The sequence below is a fragment of the Macaca mulatta genome, chromosome 9, assembly GCF_049350105.2.
Source record: "Macaca mulatta isolate MMU2019108-1 chromosome 9, T2T-MMU8v2.0, whole genome shotgun sequence".
Lineage (NCBI taxonomy): Eukaryota > Metazoa > Chordata > Mammalia > Primates > Cercopithecidae > Macaca > Macaca mulatta.
Genome location: NC_133414.1, coordinates 114,884,446 through 114,900,853, shown reverse-complemented (window position 1 = coordinate 114,900,853; position 16,408 = coordinate 114,884,446). Strand labels below are relative to the sequence as shown.

Sequence of the window (16,408 nt, the reverse complement as noted above, 5' to 3'; positions counted from 1 at the left end):
ACAAAAGGATCCTGAAGTAATTATTTTGGGGAATGTAAGGGGATAAATCCCAAACCCAGAACTCTGCCAAGCAGAAACACTAAAGGTTGCTTAACTGCTAGAAACCAAGAACACTAGCTTTATCTATGTCCTGGGGCTGGACAAAGGCAGGCATGTAGCAGGCCTGCCCAGGCAAGAAAACACACACCTCTCCTGCTTCTGGGCAGGACAAGGCTCTGTTCTACAAGTCACAGAGCTTATCTCTTCCACAAGGTATCCGTAAAAACCCGTAAGTGCTTTCCTACTACTGAGTCTTTCAGGAAAGAGAGCTGGGTAAATGGTTCTTAACTGCAGTATGTAATCCTCTACTAAACATCAAATGACATATTTCAGAGAGGGAAGATTCCAACAGATGGTGACATCTCATATTTTACAGTGACGTTAGGTAATTCGTTCAAGGACACACACCTAATAGGCAGTGGAGCCAGAATCTCAACCAGGTCTGTATGACTCCAAAATGGCTTGGACGGCTGGGGGCGGTGGCTCACGCCTGTAATCCCAGCACTTTGGGAGGACGAGGCGGGCGGATCACAAGGTCAGGAGATCCAGACCATCCTGGTTAACACGGTGAAACGCGTGTCTCTACTAAAAAATACAAAAAATCAGCCGGGTGTGGTGGCAGGCGCCTGTAGTCCCAGCTATTCGAGAGGCTGAGGCAGGAGAATGGCGTGAACCCGGGAGGCGGAGCTTGCAGTGAACCGAGATCGCGCCACTGCATTCCAGCGTAGGCAACAGAGCAACACCCAGTCTCAAAAAAATAAAAAAAAAAAAAAAAAAGGCTTGGACACACATTGAGATAGGATTTTGATATTAATTGTCACTTCCCCCCTACTTGTGACCTGATATTTACAGTTGCATCCAGTCCACCCAGGATGTGCTGTGGGGATAACAAAGATGTACTGTTGGATGAATCAGTCTTGCCCTGGAGGATTTATTTAGTTAGCTACATAGAAACAAACATATGTACTCTATGATAAACATGGTGAGGTGGGGGACAAACACAGCGACATAAGAGCTCAAAGAAGAGATGCTGGATGATCCTCTGAGCTTCCAGCAAAAAAAGAAAAAAGAAAACAAAGAAGGGATGCTGTTGAGGGACAGAATGGCCAAAGAAGGTTTTTGTTTTCAAAGAAAATTTTATCAAGAGCTGGACACAGTGGTTCCCCAACACTTCAGGAGGCTGATGTGGGACGATCACTTGAGGCCAAGAGTTCAAGGCCAGCCTGAACAATATAGTGAGACCCCGCTTCTACAAAAAGTTAAGAAATTAGCCAGGCATGGTGGCGCATGCCTTGTAGGTTCAGCTACTCAGTAGGCTGAGGCAGGAGGATCACTTGAGCCCAAGAGGTTGAGGCTGTAGTGAGCTGTGATTGTACCACTGCACCCTAGCCTAGGAATCAGAGTGAGACCTTATCTCTTAAAAAACAAACCAATGCCAGGCACGATGGCTCAAGCACTTTGGGAGGCCAAGGTGGGTGGAACATCTGAGGTCAGGAGTTCAAGACCAGCCTGGCAAACATGGCAAAACCAGTCTCTACTAAAAATACAAAAATTAGACGGGCATGGTGGCGCATGCCTATAATCTCAGGTACTTGGGAGGCTGAGGCAGGAGAATGAATCGCTTGAACCCAGGAGGCGGAGGTTGCAGTGAGCCAAGATCATGCCAATACATGTCAGCCTGGACAACAGGCAAGAATTTGTCTTAAAAAACAAAAACAAAAACAAAAACAAACTACAACACCCCAAAGAGACGGATACTAAAATAATAGGTAGGGTTTTGGTGAATAAAACGAGCGCACTATGCAGAGCAGATCATGAATAAAAGCATGGAAACAAGGACGCATGGGGCATATGTCCAAAGGCAGAAAAAGATGACGCAAAGATTAGTTGGAGGTAGAATGTCAAGGCCCTACACAAGTATACATGTAATGAGTACCTTTGACCAGCACATTTTTTCTTTCTAATGATTACAGTAGCAGCACGAATATCAAATATAGGAATTTCTATTTTAGTGGAGTATTTTAGACCCTTGTTTTGCTTGTTTTATATTTACTACTAAAATATGGTAAATCTGGGTTTTGATTTCGTTTTATTGCAAAGGTTGGAGGAGGTAGAAGAAAGACACAGATGAGAACTTTAGGGCTTTCCCAGTCATTGACCTCAACCTCACAGAATCTTGCTCTCTAAAGTGGGCCAGAAAGAGTCCTAGGTTCCTGACTCCACCCCATGTCATTGGAGCAGCCTCAGTCTTTTATTTATTTTTTTGAGAGACAGGGTCTCATTATGTTGCCCAGGCTGGGGTGCAGTGGCTATTTACAGGGGCCATTATAATATACTGCAGCCTCAAAATCCTGGGCTTAAGTGAACCTGCCACCTCAGTCTCCTGAGTAACTGGGACCACAGGCTCATGCTACTGCACCCAGCTTTTTTTTTTTTTTTTTTTTTTTTTTTGAGACGGAGTCTCGCTCTGTCGCCCAGGCTGGAGTGCAGTGGCACGATCTCGGCTCACTGCAAGCTCCGCCTCCCGGGTTCACGCCATTCTCCTGCCTCAGCCTCCCGAGTAGCTGGGACTACAGGCGCCCACAACCGCGCCCGGCTAATTTTTTGTATTTTTAGTAGAGACGGGGTTTCACCGTGGTCTCGATCTCCTGACCTTGTGATCCGCCCGCCTCGGCCTCCCAAAGTGCTGGGATTACAGGCGTGAGCCACCGCGCCCGGCCTACTGCACCCAGCTTTAAATGGAGAGAAATAAAAGTAGCAGAAGCTGAAACTGGTGTGCAACAGCTTCCTAAGGTTTCTGCCTCTTGCCTCCCTGCCCCCCAAACAAGAAAATCATTTTGTTGTTGACAATCACTGCAGAAATATTTATTACTTTCGTAGGCTGCACAACCATTCGCTGCTATTTCCAGAATGTGCTGGGGTCTCTGAAACTCACCATTGTCAGTGGGCCATCACCAATAGTTAATGGGCTCTCACTGGATCTGCAACTTGAGCTTCATCAAGTACAAAGCAGCCTTGTTTGTTTTCATACCAAAATGCTAGGTTCCTGTTTTTCCTACCCTGGAAACAGTTTAACCCCAGCCATACTGGCAAGTAGCCAAGAATTACATGAAAATCAGCAGGCTACAGTTCATAGCTGTCTCCAGATACATTTCATGCCTCCTCACAAATTGCTCTCCAAACCGAAGATTAGAATAAGAACAAAAGGAGGGACGTAGATCACACCAACTACATGAAACACACTCAGATGTAATTTGTTTTTTGCCTTTTTTTTTTTTTTTTTTTTTTTTTTGAGACAGAGTCTTGCTCTGTTGCTCAAGCTGAAATGCAGAGGCGCAATCTCGGCTCACTGCAACCTCTGCCTCCTGGGTTCAAGTAATTCTCCTGCCTCAGCCTCCCAAGTAGCTGGGACTACAGGCTTATGCCACCATGCCCAGCTAATTTTTGTATTTTCAATAGAGACATGGTTTTACCACGTTGGTCAGGCTTGCTCTTTGTTTTTGAGACAGGATCTCGCTCTGTCACCCAAGCTGGAGTGCAGTGGTGCGATCATGGCTCACTGTAGCCTCCGACCTCGCAGACACAAGCAATCCTCCCACCTCAGCCTCCCAAGTAGCTGAGACTACAGGCATTTACCACAATGCCTGACTAGTTTTTTTTTTGTTTTGTTTTTTGTTTTTGTTTTTGTTTTGAGACAGGGTTTTGCTCTTGTTGCCCAGGCTGGAGTGCAATGGCGCGATCTCGGCTCACTGCAACCTCTGCCTCCTGGGTTCAAGCGATTCTCCTACCTCAGCTTCCCGAGTAGCTGAGATTACAGGCATGCGCTACCATGCCCAGCTAATTTTTGTATTTTTAGTAGTGATGGGGTTTTTCCATGTTGGTCAGGCTGGTCTCAAACTCCCGACCTCAGGTGATCTGCCTGCCTCAGCCTCCCAAAGTGCTGGGATTACAGGTGTAATCCCACACCTGGCCCTGGCTAATTTTTTAAAATTTTTATAGAGGGAGGGTCTTCCTACGTTGCCAAAGCTGGTCTCGAACTCCTAGGTTCAAGTGATCCTCCCACCTCGGCCAGATGTAATTTGGAAAGAGAATCCATTAGGAAAATTAGGCTTCCAGGTCTCCACCAATCTGATTTCATCTTTCACTGTTATTTAAACTTTGGGTGAGATAGAGACATGGTCTACATTAAGTGGGAATGTGGGTACAATGATGGCTGACCCAAGAAAAAGGCTAACAGCAAGGTCATTTTATGACAGGCAGCTCAACTCTCTGAGTCCTTAGAAGCAGTTCTGGGTGCTCTAGGCATTCTCACTGTCCAGAAAGAAATCATCTTGGTTGTGCTTTTACAGGAAAATCCACTCACTTCTTATATGCGACTCATAAACTCAACAAAGCCATTTCACACTTTATGTTTTAGTTATTTCTTCTCAGCCTTACCTTCTCCTCTAAAGTAAGCAACTTAGGGGTAAGATGTGAAACATTCACTTCCATATCCCTCACGGTACCAAGCACAATGCCTTACACAAAGCAGGCCCTCAAGAAAAGATTGTTACACGAATGAAGAGATAAAGACGTGACTAAAGAGAGGATCCTGGCTGGGTGTGGTGGCACATGCCTGTAATGCCAGCACTTTGGGAGGCCAAGGAGGGTGGATCACTTGAGTCCAGGAGTTCGAGAACAGTCTGGCAACATGGCAAAACTCCATCTCCACAAAAAAAATACAAAAATTAGCTGGGTGTGGTGCTATATGACTGCAGTCCCGGTTGCTGGGGAGGGTGAGGTAGGAGGATCAATTGAGTGTCCAGGGAGGTTGAGGCTGCAGTGAGCTGTGGTCACACCACCGCACTCCAGCCTCAGTGACAGAGCAAGATCCTGTCTGGAAAAAAAAAAGGATCATAAAAATGAAGTTAAAATATAGCTGAATCCCTAAACATTAGGACTGGTAACACCTGCCTGGTCATAGAAACCTGACAAACAGCTAAGAGGTCAGGAGAGCACCTGCATGTTCTCCAAGCTCATGAAGTCTGATGCGGCAAAGCCTCCGTGTGTCTCATTATCTGTACGTCTCTCATTTCTAAGCTGAGGAATCTAAAGCACTTCAATCATCTCAAAAGCAAAATTCCCTTTCTCAAAGCAGAGCTGGGCCATGGTCTAACTCCCTAGCAATCGTTTTTGGATTTGGAGAAATAGAAGGAAGCTGCTCCTGGTTTTGTCTCTAGGTCACAAGATACCTCCATTAGCAACACCTGGAAGTTGTCTCTTTTGCATAAAGGATTGTGAAACTTAATAAGGTCTAGCTGGAAGCACAGCTCATGGCATTGTGCCTTCCCTTATTTCCTGGATCTTACATAAATCAAATATTATGTCCTCCCTCCTTAGGCTATTTGGTAACCAAATCTACTCCAGGTCTAAGATTTCATGGTTAAAAACACCAGAAGAAAACATTAGGACAATTTATCCCTCCAATAAGTTGTAGAGGGTGGGGAAGCTCCTGGAACAAATATGTCCACACCCCAAGTAAAATGATGACTAAAGGTGGTGAAACCAGAGAGGGCATCATACCAGATGCAAGGGACGCTGAGCCCTTTGTCATATAACGCCCACCCACAGCCAGGCCTGAAACCCTGCACTTCCAGGCCACAGAGAGTGAGGTGACACAGGATGACAGCAGTAAGTAAACCTACTTCAAAAACACCTTCATCCAGAGTCTAAATCATGAGGAAAGCACTAGAACAAGGCAGAAGAAATGGTCAGACATGCCTAAAGCTTGGGGGAAAGTACCTCTGAGAAAGCATCCATGCCCCATCACAGCACAGCCATTGGCCCTCCCAGAAACACTAATGTTGTTCTTCTCCTTTGAGAGACTCAAGAAACAAAGCTTTTCCAAGGCCTTGCACTGTGCTCAAAATTACAGAAAAGGTGGAGCTCGCCAGTGAGAGGCACGATAAGTCATCCTCCTTCTTCTTGCAGAGAACTCAGCAAACTTCAAGAAAATACAGAGAAGGCCAGGCGCGGTGGCTCACACCTGTAATCTTAGCATTTTGGGAGGCCGAGGCAGGCGGATCACCTGAGGTCAGGAGTTTGCAACTGGCCTCGCCAATATGGTGAAACCATGTCTTTACCAAAGATACAAAAATTAGCTGGGTGTGGTGGTGTGCACCTATAGTCCCAGCTACCTGGGAGGCTGAGGCACGAGAATTGCTGGAACCCAGGAGGCGGAGGTTACAGTGAGTCAAGATTGTGCCACTACACTCCAGCCTGGATGACAGAGCGAGACTCTGTCTCAAAAAAAAAAAAAAGGAAAATAAAATACAGAGAAACAATTCAATAAAATCAGAATTCAAGGTTGATAAACAACCTGCCCATCCATTTTAGCTGCTCCTTCTATCAGCTGGTATACAGCTGGTAACAGGATATTGCTATCCCTGCTTCCCAGATGTATATACTGGAGGTCTGAAAATGTAAAGTGACCTTGGATTAGACTAAGGGTTTTAACTGAAGGGACAGAGGTCTTCCCATGAGACTCCAGTGAAGGATGCCCAAGGGGAGACTTTCCTTTAAACTAAATTGTTCCAGGTCTCTGGCATTCCAGACCTGGCCATGCTAGCACCTAGTCTCATGACTCTGGGCTAATTACTTAACCTCTCTGAGCCTTCCTTACTTCTATCAGCATTGCACAGAGACCCCTCCCAGGCCAGCCATTTCTGTGATAAGAGGCCCATGTAATCAAAGTCTACCATCTCGTTTGTAGAGTCACAATGTATAAGCTTACAGTTAAGCCTCGGAAGAGTCACACAGGAGTCTGCTCAACCCCAAATCTCCTACATTTTGAGTAGCACAGACTCTCTAACCAAACATCTGTTCACAGTATCCTTATCTCTCAGTGTCTTTCAGTCTCCACATTCTTTTTTTTTTTTTTTTTGAGACAAAGTTTCACTCTGTCACCCAGGCTGGAGTGCAGTGGTGCGATCTCAGCTCACTGCAGCCTCTGCATCCCGGTCTCAAGTGATCCTCCCACCTCAGCTTCCCAAGTAGCTAGGACAACAGGCATGAGCCACACCACCCAGCTAATTTTTGTATTTTTGTAGAGACAGGGTTTGACCACCTTGCCCAGGCTGGTCTCAAACTCCTGGCCTCAAGTGATCCTTCCACCTTGGCCACCCAAAGTACTGAGATTACAAGCATGAGCCACTGCACCCAGCCTCAGTCTCTAAATTCTACGTTCCATTTCTCCCTCAGCAGCGTTGCTCACCTGCTCTGAAACCCCCAGTACTGTATTGTAAGGGTAGGCATAGTCAGCCAAACACAGGATAGGGACCCACAGCTTGCACTGCCGAAAAGCTGAAGAAGAGAAGATACGCTGGCAGGGTCTCTTCATTTTTCCATGTTTCTCTGAACATTTATGCAATCTCAGATAAGAGGATTTTCCCCAAAATTCTCTCTTCACTAGAAATTGAGGGCAAAAGTCATAAGTTAATCTTTCACTTTATACACTAAGCAAAGGTTGGAAACAGATGTGTGTGTAAAAAAAAAATGAAAGACCAAGTTTTGCAGGGTGGAAAAAAGGTTATCATTAAAACACCACTACTAGACCTGGTCAAGTAACACTGAGAATGCTGGGATTGAAAGAGTACTTTTGATTCTCATGGGATTGAGGGTACTGTTGGGAGTAACATTTTTTCAAGTAGAGGAACGTACTGAGGGCTAATTAAGAAAACTGAAGAACTGTCATAATTAGCTGAATTTTGTAACAATATTTTTATTCTTAGATCTTTTTTAAATTCTCAAGTGCAAGATCCTATCCTACAACATTAAGGAATTATTGTCAAGTTTTCTGGGGATGCTATGGGATGACATTAATGTTGAGAAACATTGTTATCTTTTAGAGACTCATTTTTTATTTATTTTTACTTCTTCATTTTTTGAGACAGGGTCACCCTGGCTGGAGTGGTGCGATCTCTAAAAGATGGCCAGCTGTAGTGGCTCCTGTCTGTAATCCTAGCACTTTGGGAAGCTGAGGTGGGAAGAATGCTTGAGGCCATGAGTTCTCGACCAACATAAGCAACATAGGAAGACCCCGTCTCTATAAAAAAACATGTTTTAAAAATTAGCTAGATGTGGTGGCACACACTTGTAGTTCCAGCTACTGGAGAGGTTAAGGTAGGGGATTGCTTGAGCTCAGGAGGTCAAGGCTGCAGTGAGCTGTGATCACACCACTGCACTCCAGCCTGGGCAACAGCAAGACACTGTTCCTAAAAAATTAAACATTAAAGGTGGGTGCAGTGGCTCACACCTATAATTCCAGCACTTTGGGAAGCCGAGGTGGGTGGATCACCTGAGGTCAGGAATTCGAGACCAGCCTGGCCAACATGGTGAAACCCCATCTCTACTAAAAATACAAAAAATTAGGCCGAGGCGGGCAGATCACAAGATCAGGAGATCAAGACCATCCTGGCTAACACAGTGAAACCCTGTCTCTACTAAAAACACAAAAAATTAGCCAGGCATGGTGGTAGGTGCCTGTAACCCCAGCTACTCGGGAGGCTGAGGCAGGAGACTCACTTGAACCCGGGAGGTGGAGATTGCAATGAGCCAAGATTGTGCCATTGCACTCCAGCCTGGGCAACAAGAGTGAAACTCCATCTCAAAAAAAGAAAAAATTAAACATAAAAAAAGTTAAGGCTGGGCTTAGTGGCTCACGCCTGTAATCCCAGCACTTTGGGAGGCCGAGGCAGGCAGATCACCTGAGGTCACGAGTTCCAGACCAGCCTGGCCAACATAGGAAAACCTCATCTCTACTAAAAATTCAAAAATTAGCTCGGCATGGTGGTAGGTGCCTGTAATCCCAGCTATTTGAGAGGCTGAGGCAGGAGAATCACTGGAATCCAGGAGGTGGAGGCTGCAGTAGCCAAGATCGCACCACTGCACTCCAACCTGGGCAACAGAGTGAGACTCCGTCTCAAAAAAAAAAAAAAAAAAAAAACCCAGCCTGGCCAACATGGTGAAACCCTATCTCTACCAAAAAATACAAAAAAAAAAAAAAATTAGCCGGGTGTGGTGGCACATGCCTGTATTCCCAGCTAATGAGGAGGCTGAGGAAGGAGAATCACTTGAACTTGGGAGGCAGAGGTTGCCGTGAGCCGAGATCGTGCCACTGCACTCTGGCCCAGACAACAGAGTGAGACTCCATCTTAAAAAAAAAAAAAAAAAAAAGTGAGGGCAAAACAGAACAGGAGAAAACATTTGCAATTTATATATTGGATAAAGGTTTCATATAGATGTCCTAACTGTGTGACTGTTGAGAAGCTGAACTGTAAGCATACGCACTAAGACTCCCCAAATGAGAGGGGAGACTTCTCTGACCACATAGGTCTCTTATCAAGGAATGGCTGGCCTCAGAGCAGTCTCTGGGGGATGCTGATAGAAATAAGGAAGGCTCAGCTGGGCGCGGTGGCTCACGCCTGTAATTCCAGCACTTTGGGAGACTGAGGTGGGTGATCACCTGAGGTCAGCAGTTCGAGACTAGCCTGACCAACATAGAGAAACCCCGTCTCTACTAAAAATACAAAAATCAGCTGGGCGTGGTGGCACATGCTTGTAATCCCAGCTACTCGGAAGGCTGAGGCAGGAGAATCGCTTGAACCCGGGAGGCGGAGGTTGCGGTGAGCCGAGATCGTGCCATTGCACTCCAGCCTGCGCAACAAGAGCAAAACTCCATCTCAGAAAAAAAGAAAGAAAGAGAAAGAGAGAGAGAGAAAGAGAGAGAGAGAGAGAGAGAGAGAGAAAGAAAGAAAAGAAAGAAAGAAAAGAAAAGAAAAGAAAAGAAAAGAAAAGAAAAGAAAAGAAAAGAAAAGAAAAGAAAAGAAAAGAAAAGAAAAAAGAAAAAAGAAAAGCAAGCAAGCAGGCAGGCTCAGAGAGGTTAAGTGGCCCAGGGTCATAAGACTAGGCAGGAACATAGCCAAGTCTGGAAATGCCGGAGCCCTGACAGAGCCCAGTTTAAAAGAAAACCTCACCCTGGACATCACTCACTGGGAAGACCTCTGGGCCCTGAGTCAGATAAGGGTAAATGAACAAAGGATTGAATTCTCCAAGGACGATACACAAATGGCCAATAAGAACAGGAAAAAAAATTTGACATTACTAGTCATTAGGGAAATGCAAATCAAAATCACAACGAGAAACTACTTCACACCCACTAGCATGGCTATAATTAAAAAGACAGACAATAACAAGTGTTGGAGAAATTGGAACTCTCATACATTGCTGTTGGGGGTATAAAATGGTGCAGCTGCTTCAGAGAAGTCTGGCAGTCTCTCAAAAAGTTAAACACAGCATTACCAAATAACCCAGCAATTCCACTCCTAGGTATACACCCAAGATAATTAAAAACAAGTCCACATAAAAACCTGTACATCAAGCCAGGCAGAGTGGCATATGCCTGTAGTTGCAGCTACTCAGGAGGCTGAGGCAGGAGGATTCACTTGAGCCCAGGAGTTCAAGGCTGCAGTGAGCTATGATCTTGCCTGTGAATAGCTTACTCCCCAGTCTGGGCAATATAGTAAGACCCCCATCTCTAAAACCAAAAAAAAACTTGTACACCGACGTTCACAGCAGCATTATTCATAATAGTCCCAAAGTGGAAACAGCTCAAATGTTCATCAACTGATGAATAAATAAAATGGAGTCTATCTATAAAATGGAGTATTAATTTGTAGGCGAAAGAGTACCTAGGTGCCAAGGCAAGAGACTGAAGGCACAAACTGTTTCAGTATAATAAAGAAAATAGTTAGAATAAGAATAGTTATAATACAAATTAGATATAGAGATGATCATGGACAATTATGAATCATTATTATAAACATTATTAATCATTAGCTTTTAATGTTACTCTTTGTTGTATTACTAATACAACCTAGGAATAACCGGCGGGTGCTGAAGGGACATTGTGAGAAGTGACCTAGAAGGCAAGAGGTGAGTCTTCTGTCACGCCCACATAAGGGCCTCTTGAGGGCTCCTTGGGCAAGCAGTAACGCCAGTGTCTGTGAAGGCACCCGTTACTTAGCAGACCACGAAAGGGAGTCTCCTTTCCTTGGAGGAGTCAGGGAACACTCTGCTCCACCAGCTTCTTGTGGAAGGCTGGATATTATCCACGCGTGCCCGCAGTCATCCGGAGGCCTAAACCCCTCCCTGTGGTGCTGTGTTTCAATGGTCACGCTCCTTGTCCACTTTCATGCTCCTCCCGTACTCCTGGTTCCTCTTTGAAGTTCGTAGTAGATAGCGGTAGAAGAAATAGTGAAAGTCTTAAAGTCTTTGATCTTTCTTATAAGTGCAGAGAAGAAAACGTTGACGTATGCTGCTTCCTCTCTCTGCTTCGGCTACCTAAAGGGGAAGGGTCCCCTATTTTGTAATCACGTGACTTGCTTCACCTTGTCAATCACTTAGAAGACTCACCCTCCTTACACTGCGCCTTGTCTTGTATGCAATGAATATCAGCGAGCCCAGCCAGGGCCACCACCGGTCTCCGCATCTTGATGGTAGTGGTTCCCCAGGCCCAGTTGCTTTCTCTTTATCTCTTTCTCTTTTTTTATTTATTACAATCTCTCGTCTCCGCACATGGGGAGAGCACCCGCTAAACCCCGTAGGGCTGGACCCTTCATTAATTGACCGTAAAAATGTATGAAGTATTGATACATGCTACAACATGGATGAACCTTGAAAACATGCTAAGTTTTAAGAAAACCAGTCATAAAAGACCACATGGTGTATGGTTCCATTCATATGAAATGTCCAGAATAGACAAATCCATAGAAACAGGAAGTAGATTAGTGGTTGCCAGGGACTGGAGGGAGGAAAATAAGGGGAATGAATGCTAATGGCTATAAGGCTTCTTTTTGGAATGATGAAAATATTCTGAAATTAAGATAGTGGTGACTGTGGCACACCTTGTGGATATACTAAAAACCACTTAATCATACCCTTGAAAATGGTGAATGTTAAGGTCTGTGAATTAGATCTTAATAAAACTGTTATTAAAAAAAAAAAGGGGGCTGGGCGTGGTGGCTTACACCTGTAATCCCAGCACTTTGGGAAGCCAAGGCAGGCAGATCACATGAGGTCAGGAGTTCAAGACCAGTCTGGCCAACATGTACTAAAAATAAAAAATTAGCCAGGCGTGGTAGTAGGCACCTGTAGTCCCAGCTACTCGGGAGGCTGAGGCAGGGCAATCGCCTGAACCTGGGAGGCAGAGGTTGCAGTGAGCCGAGATCGTGCCATTGTACTCCAGCCTGGGTGACAGAGTGAGATTGTCTCCAAAAAAAAAAAAAAAAAGGTGGGGGCAGGTACAGTGGCTCATGCTATAATCCCAGCACTTTGGGAGGCCGAGGCAGGAGGATCACTGGAGGTCAGGAGTTCAAGACCAGCTTGGCCAACATGGTGAAACCCAGTCTGTACTAAAAATACAAATATTAGGCCGGGTGCAGTGGCTCAAGCCTATAATCCCAGCACTTTGGGAGGCCGAGACGGGCGGATCACGAGGTCAGGAGATCGAGACCATCCTGGCTAATACGGTGAAACCCCGTCTCTACTAAAAAATACAAAAAAACTAGCCGGGGGAGGTGGCGGGCGCCTGCAGTCCCAGCTACTCGGGAGGCTGAGGCAGGAGAATGGCGGGAACCCGGGAGGCAGAGCTTGCAGTGAGCTGAGATCCGGCCACTGCACTCCAGCCGGGGTGACAGAGCGAGACTCCGTCTCAAAAAAAAAAAAAAAAAAAATACAAATATTAGCTGGGCGTAATGGTGCACGCCTATCGTCCCAGCTACTCAGGAGGCTGAGGTGGGAGGATCGCTAGAACTCAGGAGGTCAGGCTGCCATGAACTATGATCGTGCCACTGCACTCCAGCCTGGGTGACACAGGGAAACCTTGTATCAAAGAAAAGAAAAAAAAAGACTCAGAAACCATCTTCCCCTCAGAACAGGAAATGCCAAATGGAGGTTGGGGACACAAGTCAAGGATCCCCCTCAATGCAGCACAGTACTGTGTACGACAGCAGACAGAGCTACATGTGGTCTAGCCCTGTGGTCAAGATGGGTGATGACTCCTATACTTGACAAATAGCGCCCATCTGCATTGGTGGTGACCCCATCACTCTTCTCGCTAGAGAGCAAAATGACGTGCAAACAAGAATAATAGTATCGCTGGGTGCGGTGACTTGTGCCTGTAATCCCAGCTACTTGGGATGCTGAGGCAAGAGCACTTGAGGCCAGGAATTCAAGACCAGCCTGGGCAACATAGCAAGACCCTGTCTCTACAAAAAATTTAAAAATTGGACTGGGCGTGGTGGCTCACGTCTTAATCCCAGCACTTTGGGAGGCTAAAGGGGATGGATCATTGAGGCCAGGAGTTTGAGACCATCTCTAGTAAAGATGGTCTCATCTAGTAAAGATGAGTTTACCCCATCTCTAGTAAAAATACAAAAATTAGGTGGGCATGGTGGTGCATGCCTGTAATCCCAACTACTGGGGAGGTTGGCAGGAGAATGGCTTGAACTAGGAGGCGGGGGTTTCATTGAGCCAAGGTCGTGCCACTGCACTCCAGCCTGGGCGACAGAGACAGATTTCGTCTCTTAAAAAAAAGGTGAAAGGTATTTTAAAGCCTGACCAACATGGCAAAACCTTGTCTCTACTAAAAATACAAAAAATTAGCGAGGTATGGTGGCAAACGTTGGTAATCCCAGCTACTCATGGGGCTGAGGTCTGAGAATTATTTGAACCCAGGAGGCAAAGACCACACTGTGTTGAGACTGTGCCACTGCACTCCAGCCTGGGCTCAAGTGATCTGCCCACCTCAGTCTCCCAAAGTGCTGGGATTACAGGCTTGAGCCACCGCGCCCGGCCTACATTTTTGTTTTTAAAACAAATAAAGAACCCTACCTGTACCAAACAATTTTATGGTTATATATATGTGTGGGTGTGTGTATTTGTGTGTGTATATATATGTGTGTATATATATACATAAAGTTTATGTATGAATATTAATATATCTATGAATATGCAGCATAAGCAGAAAAACCACCAAAAATGCATACCAAACCACAAACTTTCACTTTCTACTCTAAACAATATATATATATATTTTTTTGAGATAGAGTCTCACTCTGCCACCCAGGCTGGAGGACAATGGTGCAATTTCAGCTCGGTGAAAGCTCCGCCTTCCGGCTTCACGCCATTCTCCTGCCTCAGCCTCCCGAGTAGCTGGGACCACAGGTGCCCACCACCACGCCTGGCTAATTTTTTGTATTTTTAGTAGAGACGGGGTTTCACCATGTTAGCCAGGATGGTCTCGATCTCCTGACCTCGTGATCGGCCTGCCTCAGCCTTCCAAAGTGCTGGGATTACAGGCGTGAGCCACCAGGCCCGGCCAACATTTTTTAATCTTTCTATTATTTAACACTGTTATGAGCATGTGTTGTTTTTGTGTAATTAAAAAAGAATGTAGACTGGGCACAGTGGCTCACGCCTGTAATCCCAGCACTCTGGGAGGCCAAGACAGGCAGATCACTCGAGATAAGGAGTTTGAGACCAGCCTGGCCAACATGGTGAAATCCTGATCTTTAATAAAAATACAAAAATTAGCCAGGCGTAGTAGTGTGTGCCTGTAATCCCAGCTACTCAGTGAGCTGAGGCAGGAGAATTGCTTGTACCCAGGAGGTGGAGGTTGCAGTGAGCCAAGATCGTGCCACTGCACTCCAGCCTGGGCAACAGAGCAAAACTCCATCTCAAAAAAAAAAAAGTAATAGTCCTAGCTACTCAGGAGGCTAAGGCAGAAGGAACACTTGAGGCCAGGGATTCAAAGCTGCCGTGCACTATGACTATGCCTGTGAATTACCACTGTACTCCAGCCTGGGCAACATAGCAAGATCCTACCTCTACAAAAAATAAAACAAGGCCGGGAGCAGTGCCTCATGCCTGTAATCCCAGCACTTTTGGAGGGTAAGGCGGGTGGATCATGAGGTCAGGAGTTCAAGACCAGCCTGGCCAAAATGGTGAAACCCCATCTCTAGTAAAAATACAAAAATTAGGTGGGCATGGTGGTGCATGCCTGTAATCCCAACTACTGGGGAGGTTGGCAGGAGAATGGCTTGAACTAGGAGGCGGGGGTTTCATTGAGCCAAGGTCGTGCCACTGCACTCCAGCCTGGGCGACAGAGACAGATTTCGTCTCTTTAAAAAAAGGTGAAAGGTATTTTAAAGCTGGGTGACAGAGCAAGACTCTGTCTCAATAAATAAATAAACAAATAAAACAAAATTAGCTGGACACTGTAGTGTGTGCCTATAGTCCTAGCTACTTGGGAGGCAGAGGCAGGAGAATCGCTTGAGCCCAGGAGTTCGAAGCTGCAGTGAGCTATGATTGTGCCACTGTACTCCAGCCTGGGCAGCATAGCGAGACCCTATCTCTAAAAATAAAAAAATTAAAAAAAAATTAAAAAGGGGCCTGGTGCAATGTCTCATGCCTGTAATCCCAGCACCAGCACTTTGGGAGGCGAGGCAGGCAGGTTACGTCAGGAGTTCGAGACCAGCCTGGCCAACATAGTGAAACCCCATCTCTACTAAAACTATAAAAATTAGCCAGGCATGGTGGCATGTGCTTGTAGTCCCAGCTACTAGGGAGGCTGAGGCAGGAGAATCGCTTGAACCTGGGAGTCGGAGGTTGCAGTGAGCTGAGATCACACCGCTGCACTCCAGCTTGGATGACAGAGCAAGACTTCATCTCAAAAAAAAAAAAAAAAAAAAAAAAAAAAAGGCTTAAAGCTCAAAGAAAAGCAGCAATCAGCTCTAAGGAAGAAAAATGGAAAGTCAGCCATTGTGCCAGATCACACTGGGGTGGGTTTTATGCTCCTCACCCCCTCCCAAATGTAGCAAATGGATTTGCAAAACTTAAAGACAAATTATCCAAGGAAAAAGAAAGGAGTAAGCAGGATGAACTCACACTATTCAATTCTGTATTCAAGTTCCAAAGAGCTACAATATTCCAACATCCTGGTGTAGAAAGCCAAATAGTAATTTCTTCTCCCAAATGAACCACTAAGAGAGAAAAATATTTAAATCTGATCAATAAACTAAGTTGTGGTTTTTTTGCTTGTTGTTTCTGTTTGATGAAACTGCCAGGTGGGATTTTAAATGAGGAAAATAAATTAGGAAATGGCAAACCAAAAAGCAACATGTAGAATTCTGAAAAATACGAATATTTTCTCCATGAATGCATGCCTCTGATCTGAAAGGATGTGTAATAAAAGTGTTACAGTGTAACATTTGTCTTGCTAGATATTTAAAAATCAAAACAGACATGTTTTCGTAACTCTCCACTCTAGGAC

The 16,408-nt window shown here is 45.4% G+C and overlaps 1 protein-coding gene across 2 annotated transcripts in view; it reads right to left on the bottom strand.

Annotated features, from left to right (window-relative positions):
• The window catches only part of WBP1L (WW domain binding protein 1 like), a 78,319-nt gene that overhangs the window by 51,178 nt on the left and 10,733 nt on the right, over positions 1 to 16,408 (bottom strand). The window contains exon 1 of one of the 2 annotated variants that reach the window (XM_077945394.1): positions 7,292 to 7,467. Within the exon in view, the coding sequence (XP_077801520.1) occupies positions 7,292 to 7,417 (126 nt within the window). The 5' untranslated portion in view covers positions 7,418 to 7,467. 2 annotated transcript variants of the gene reach the window in all.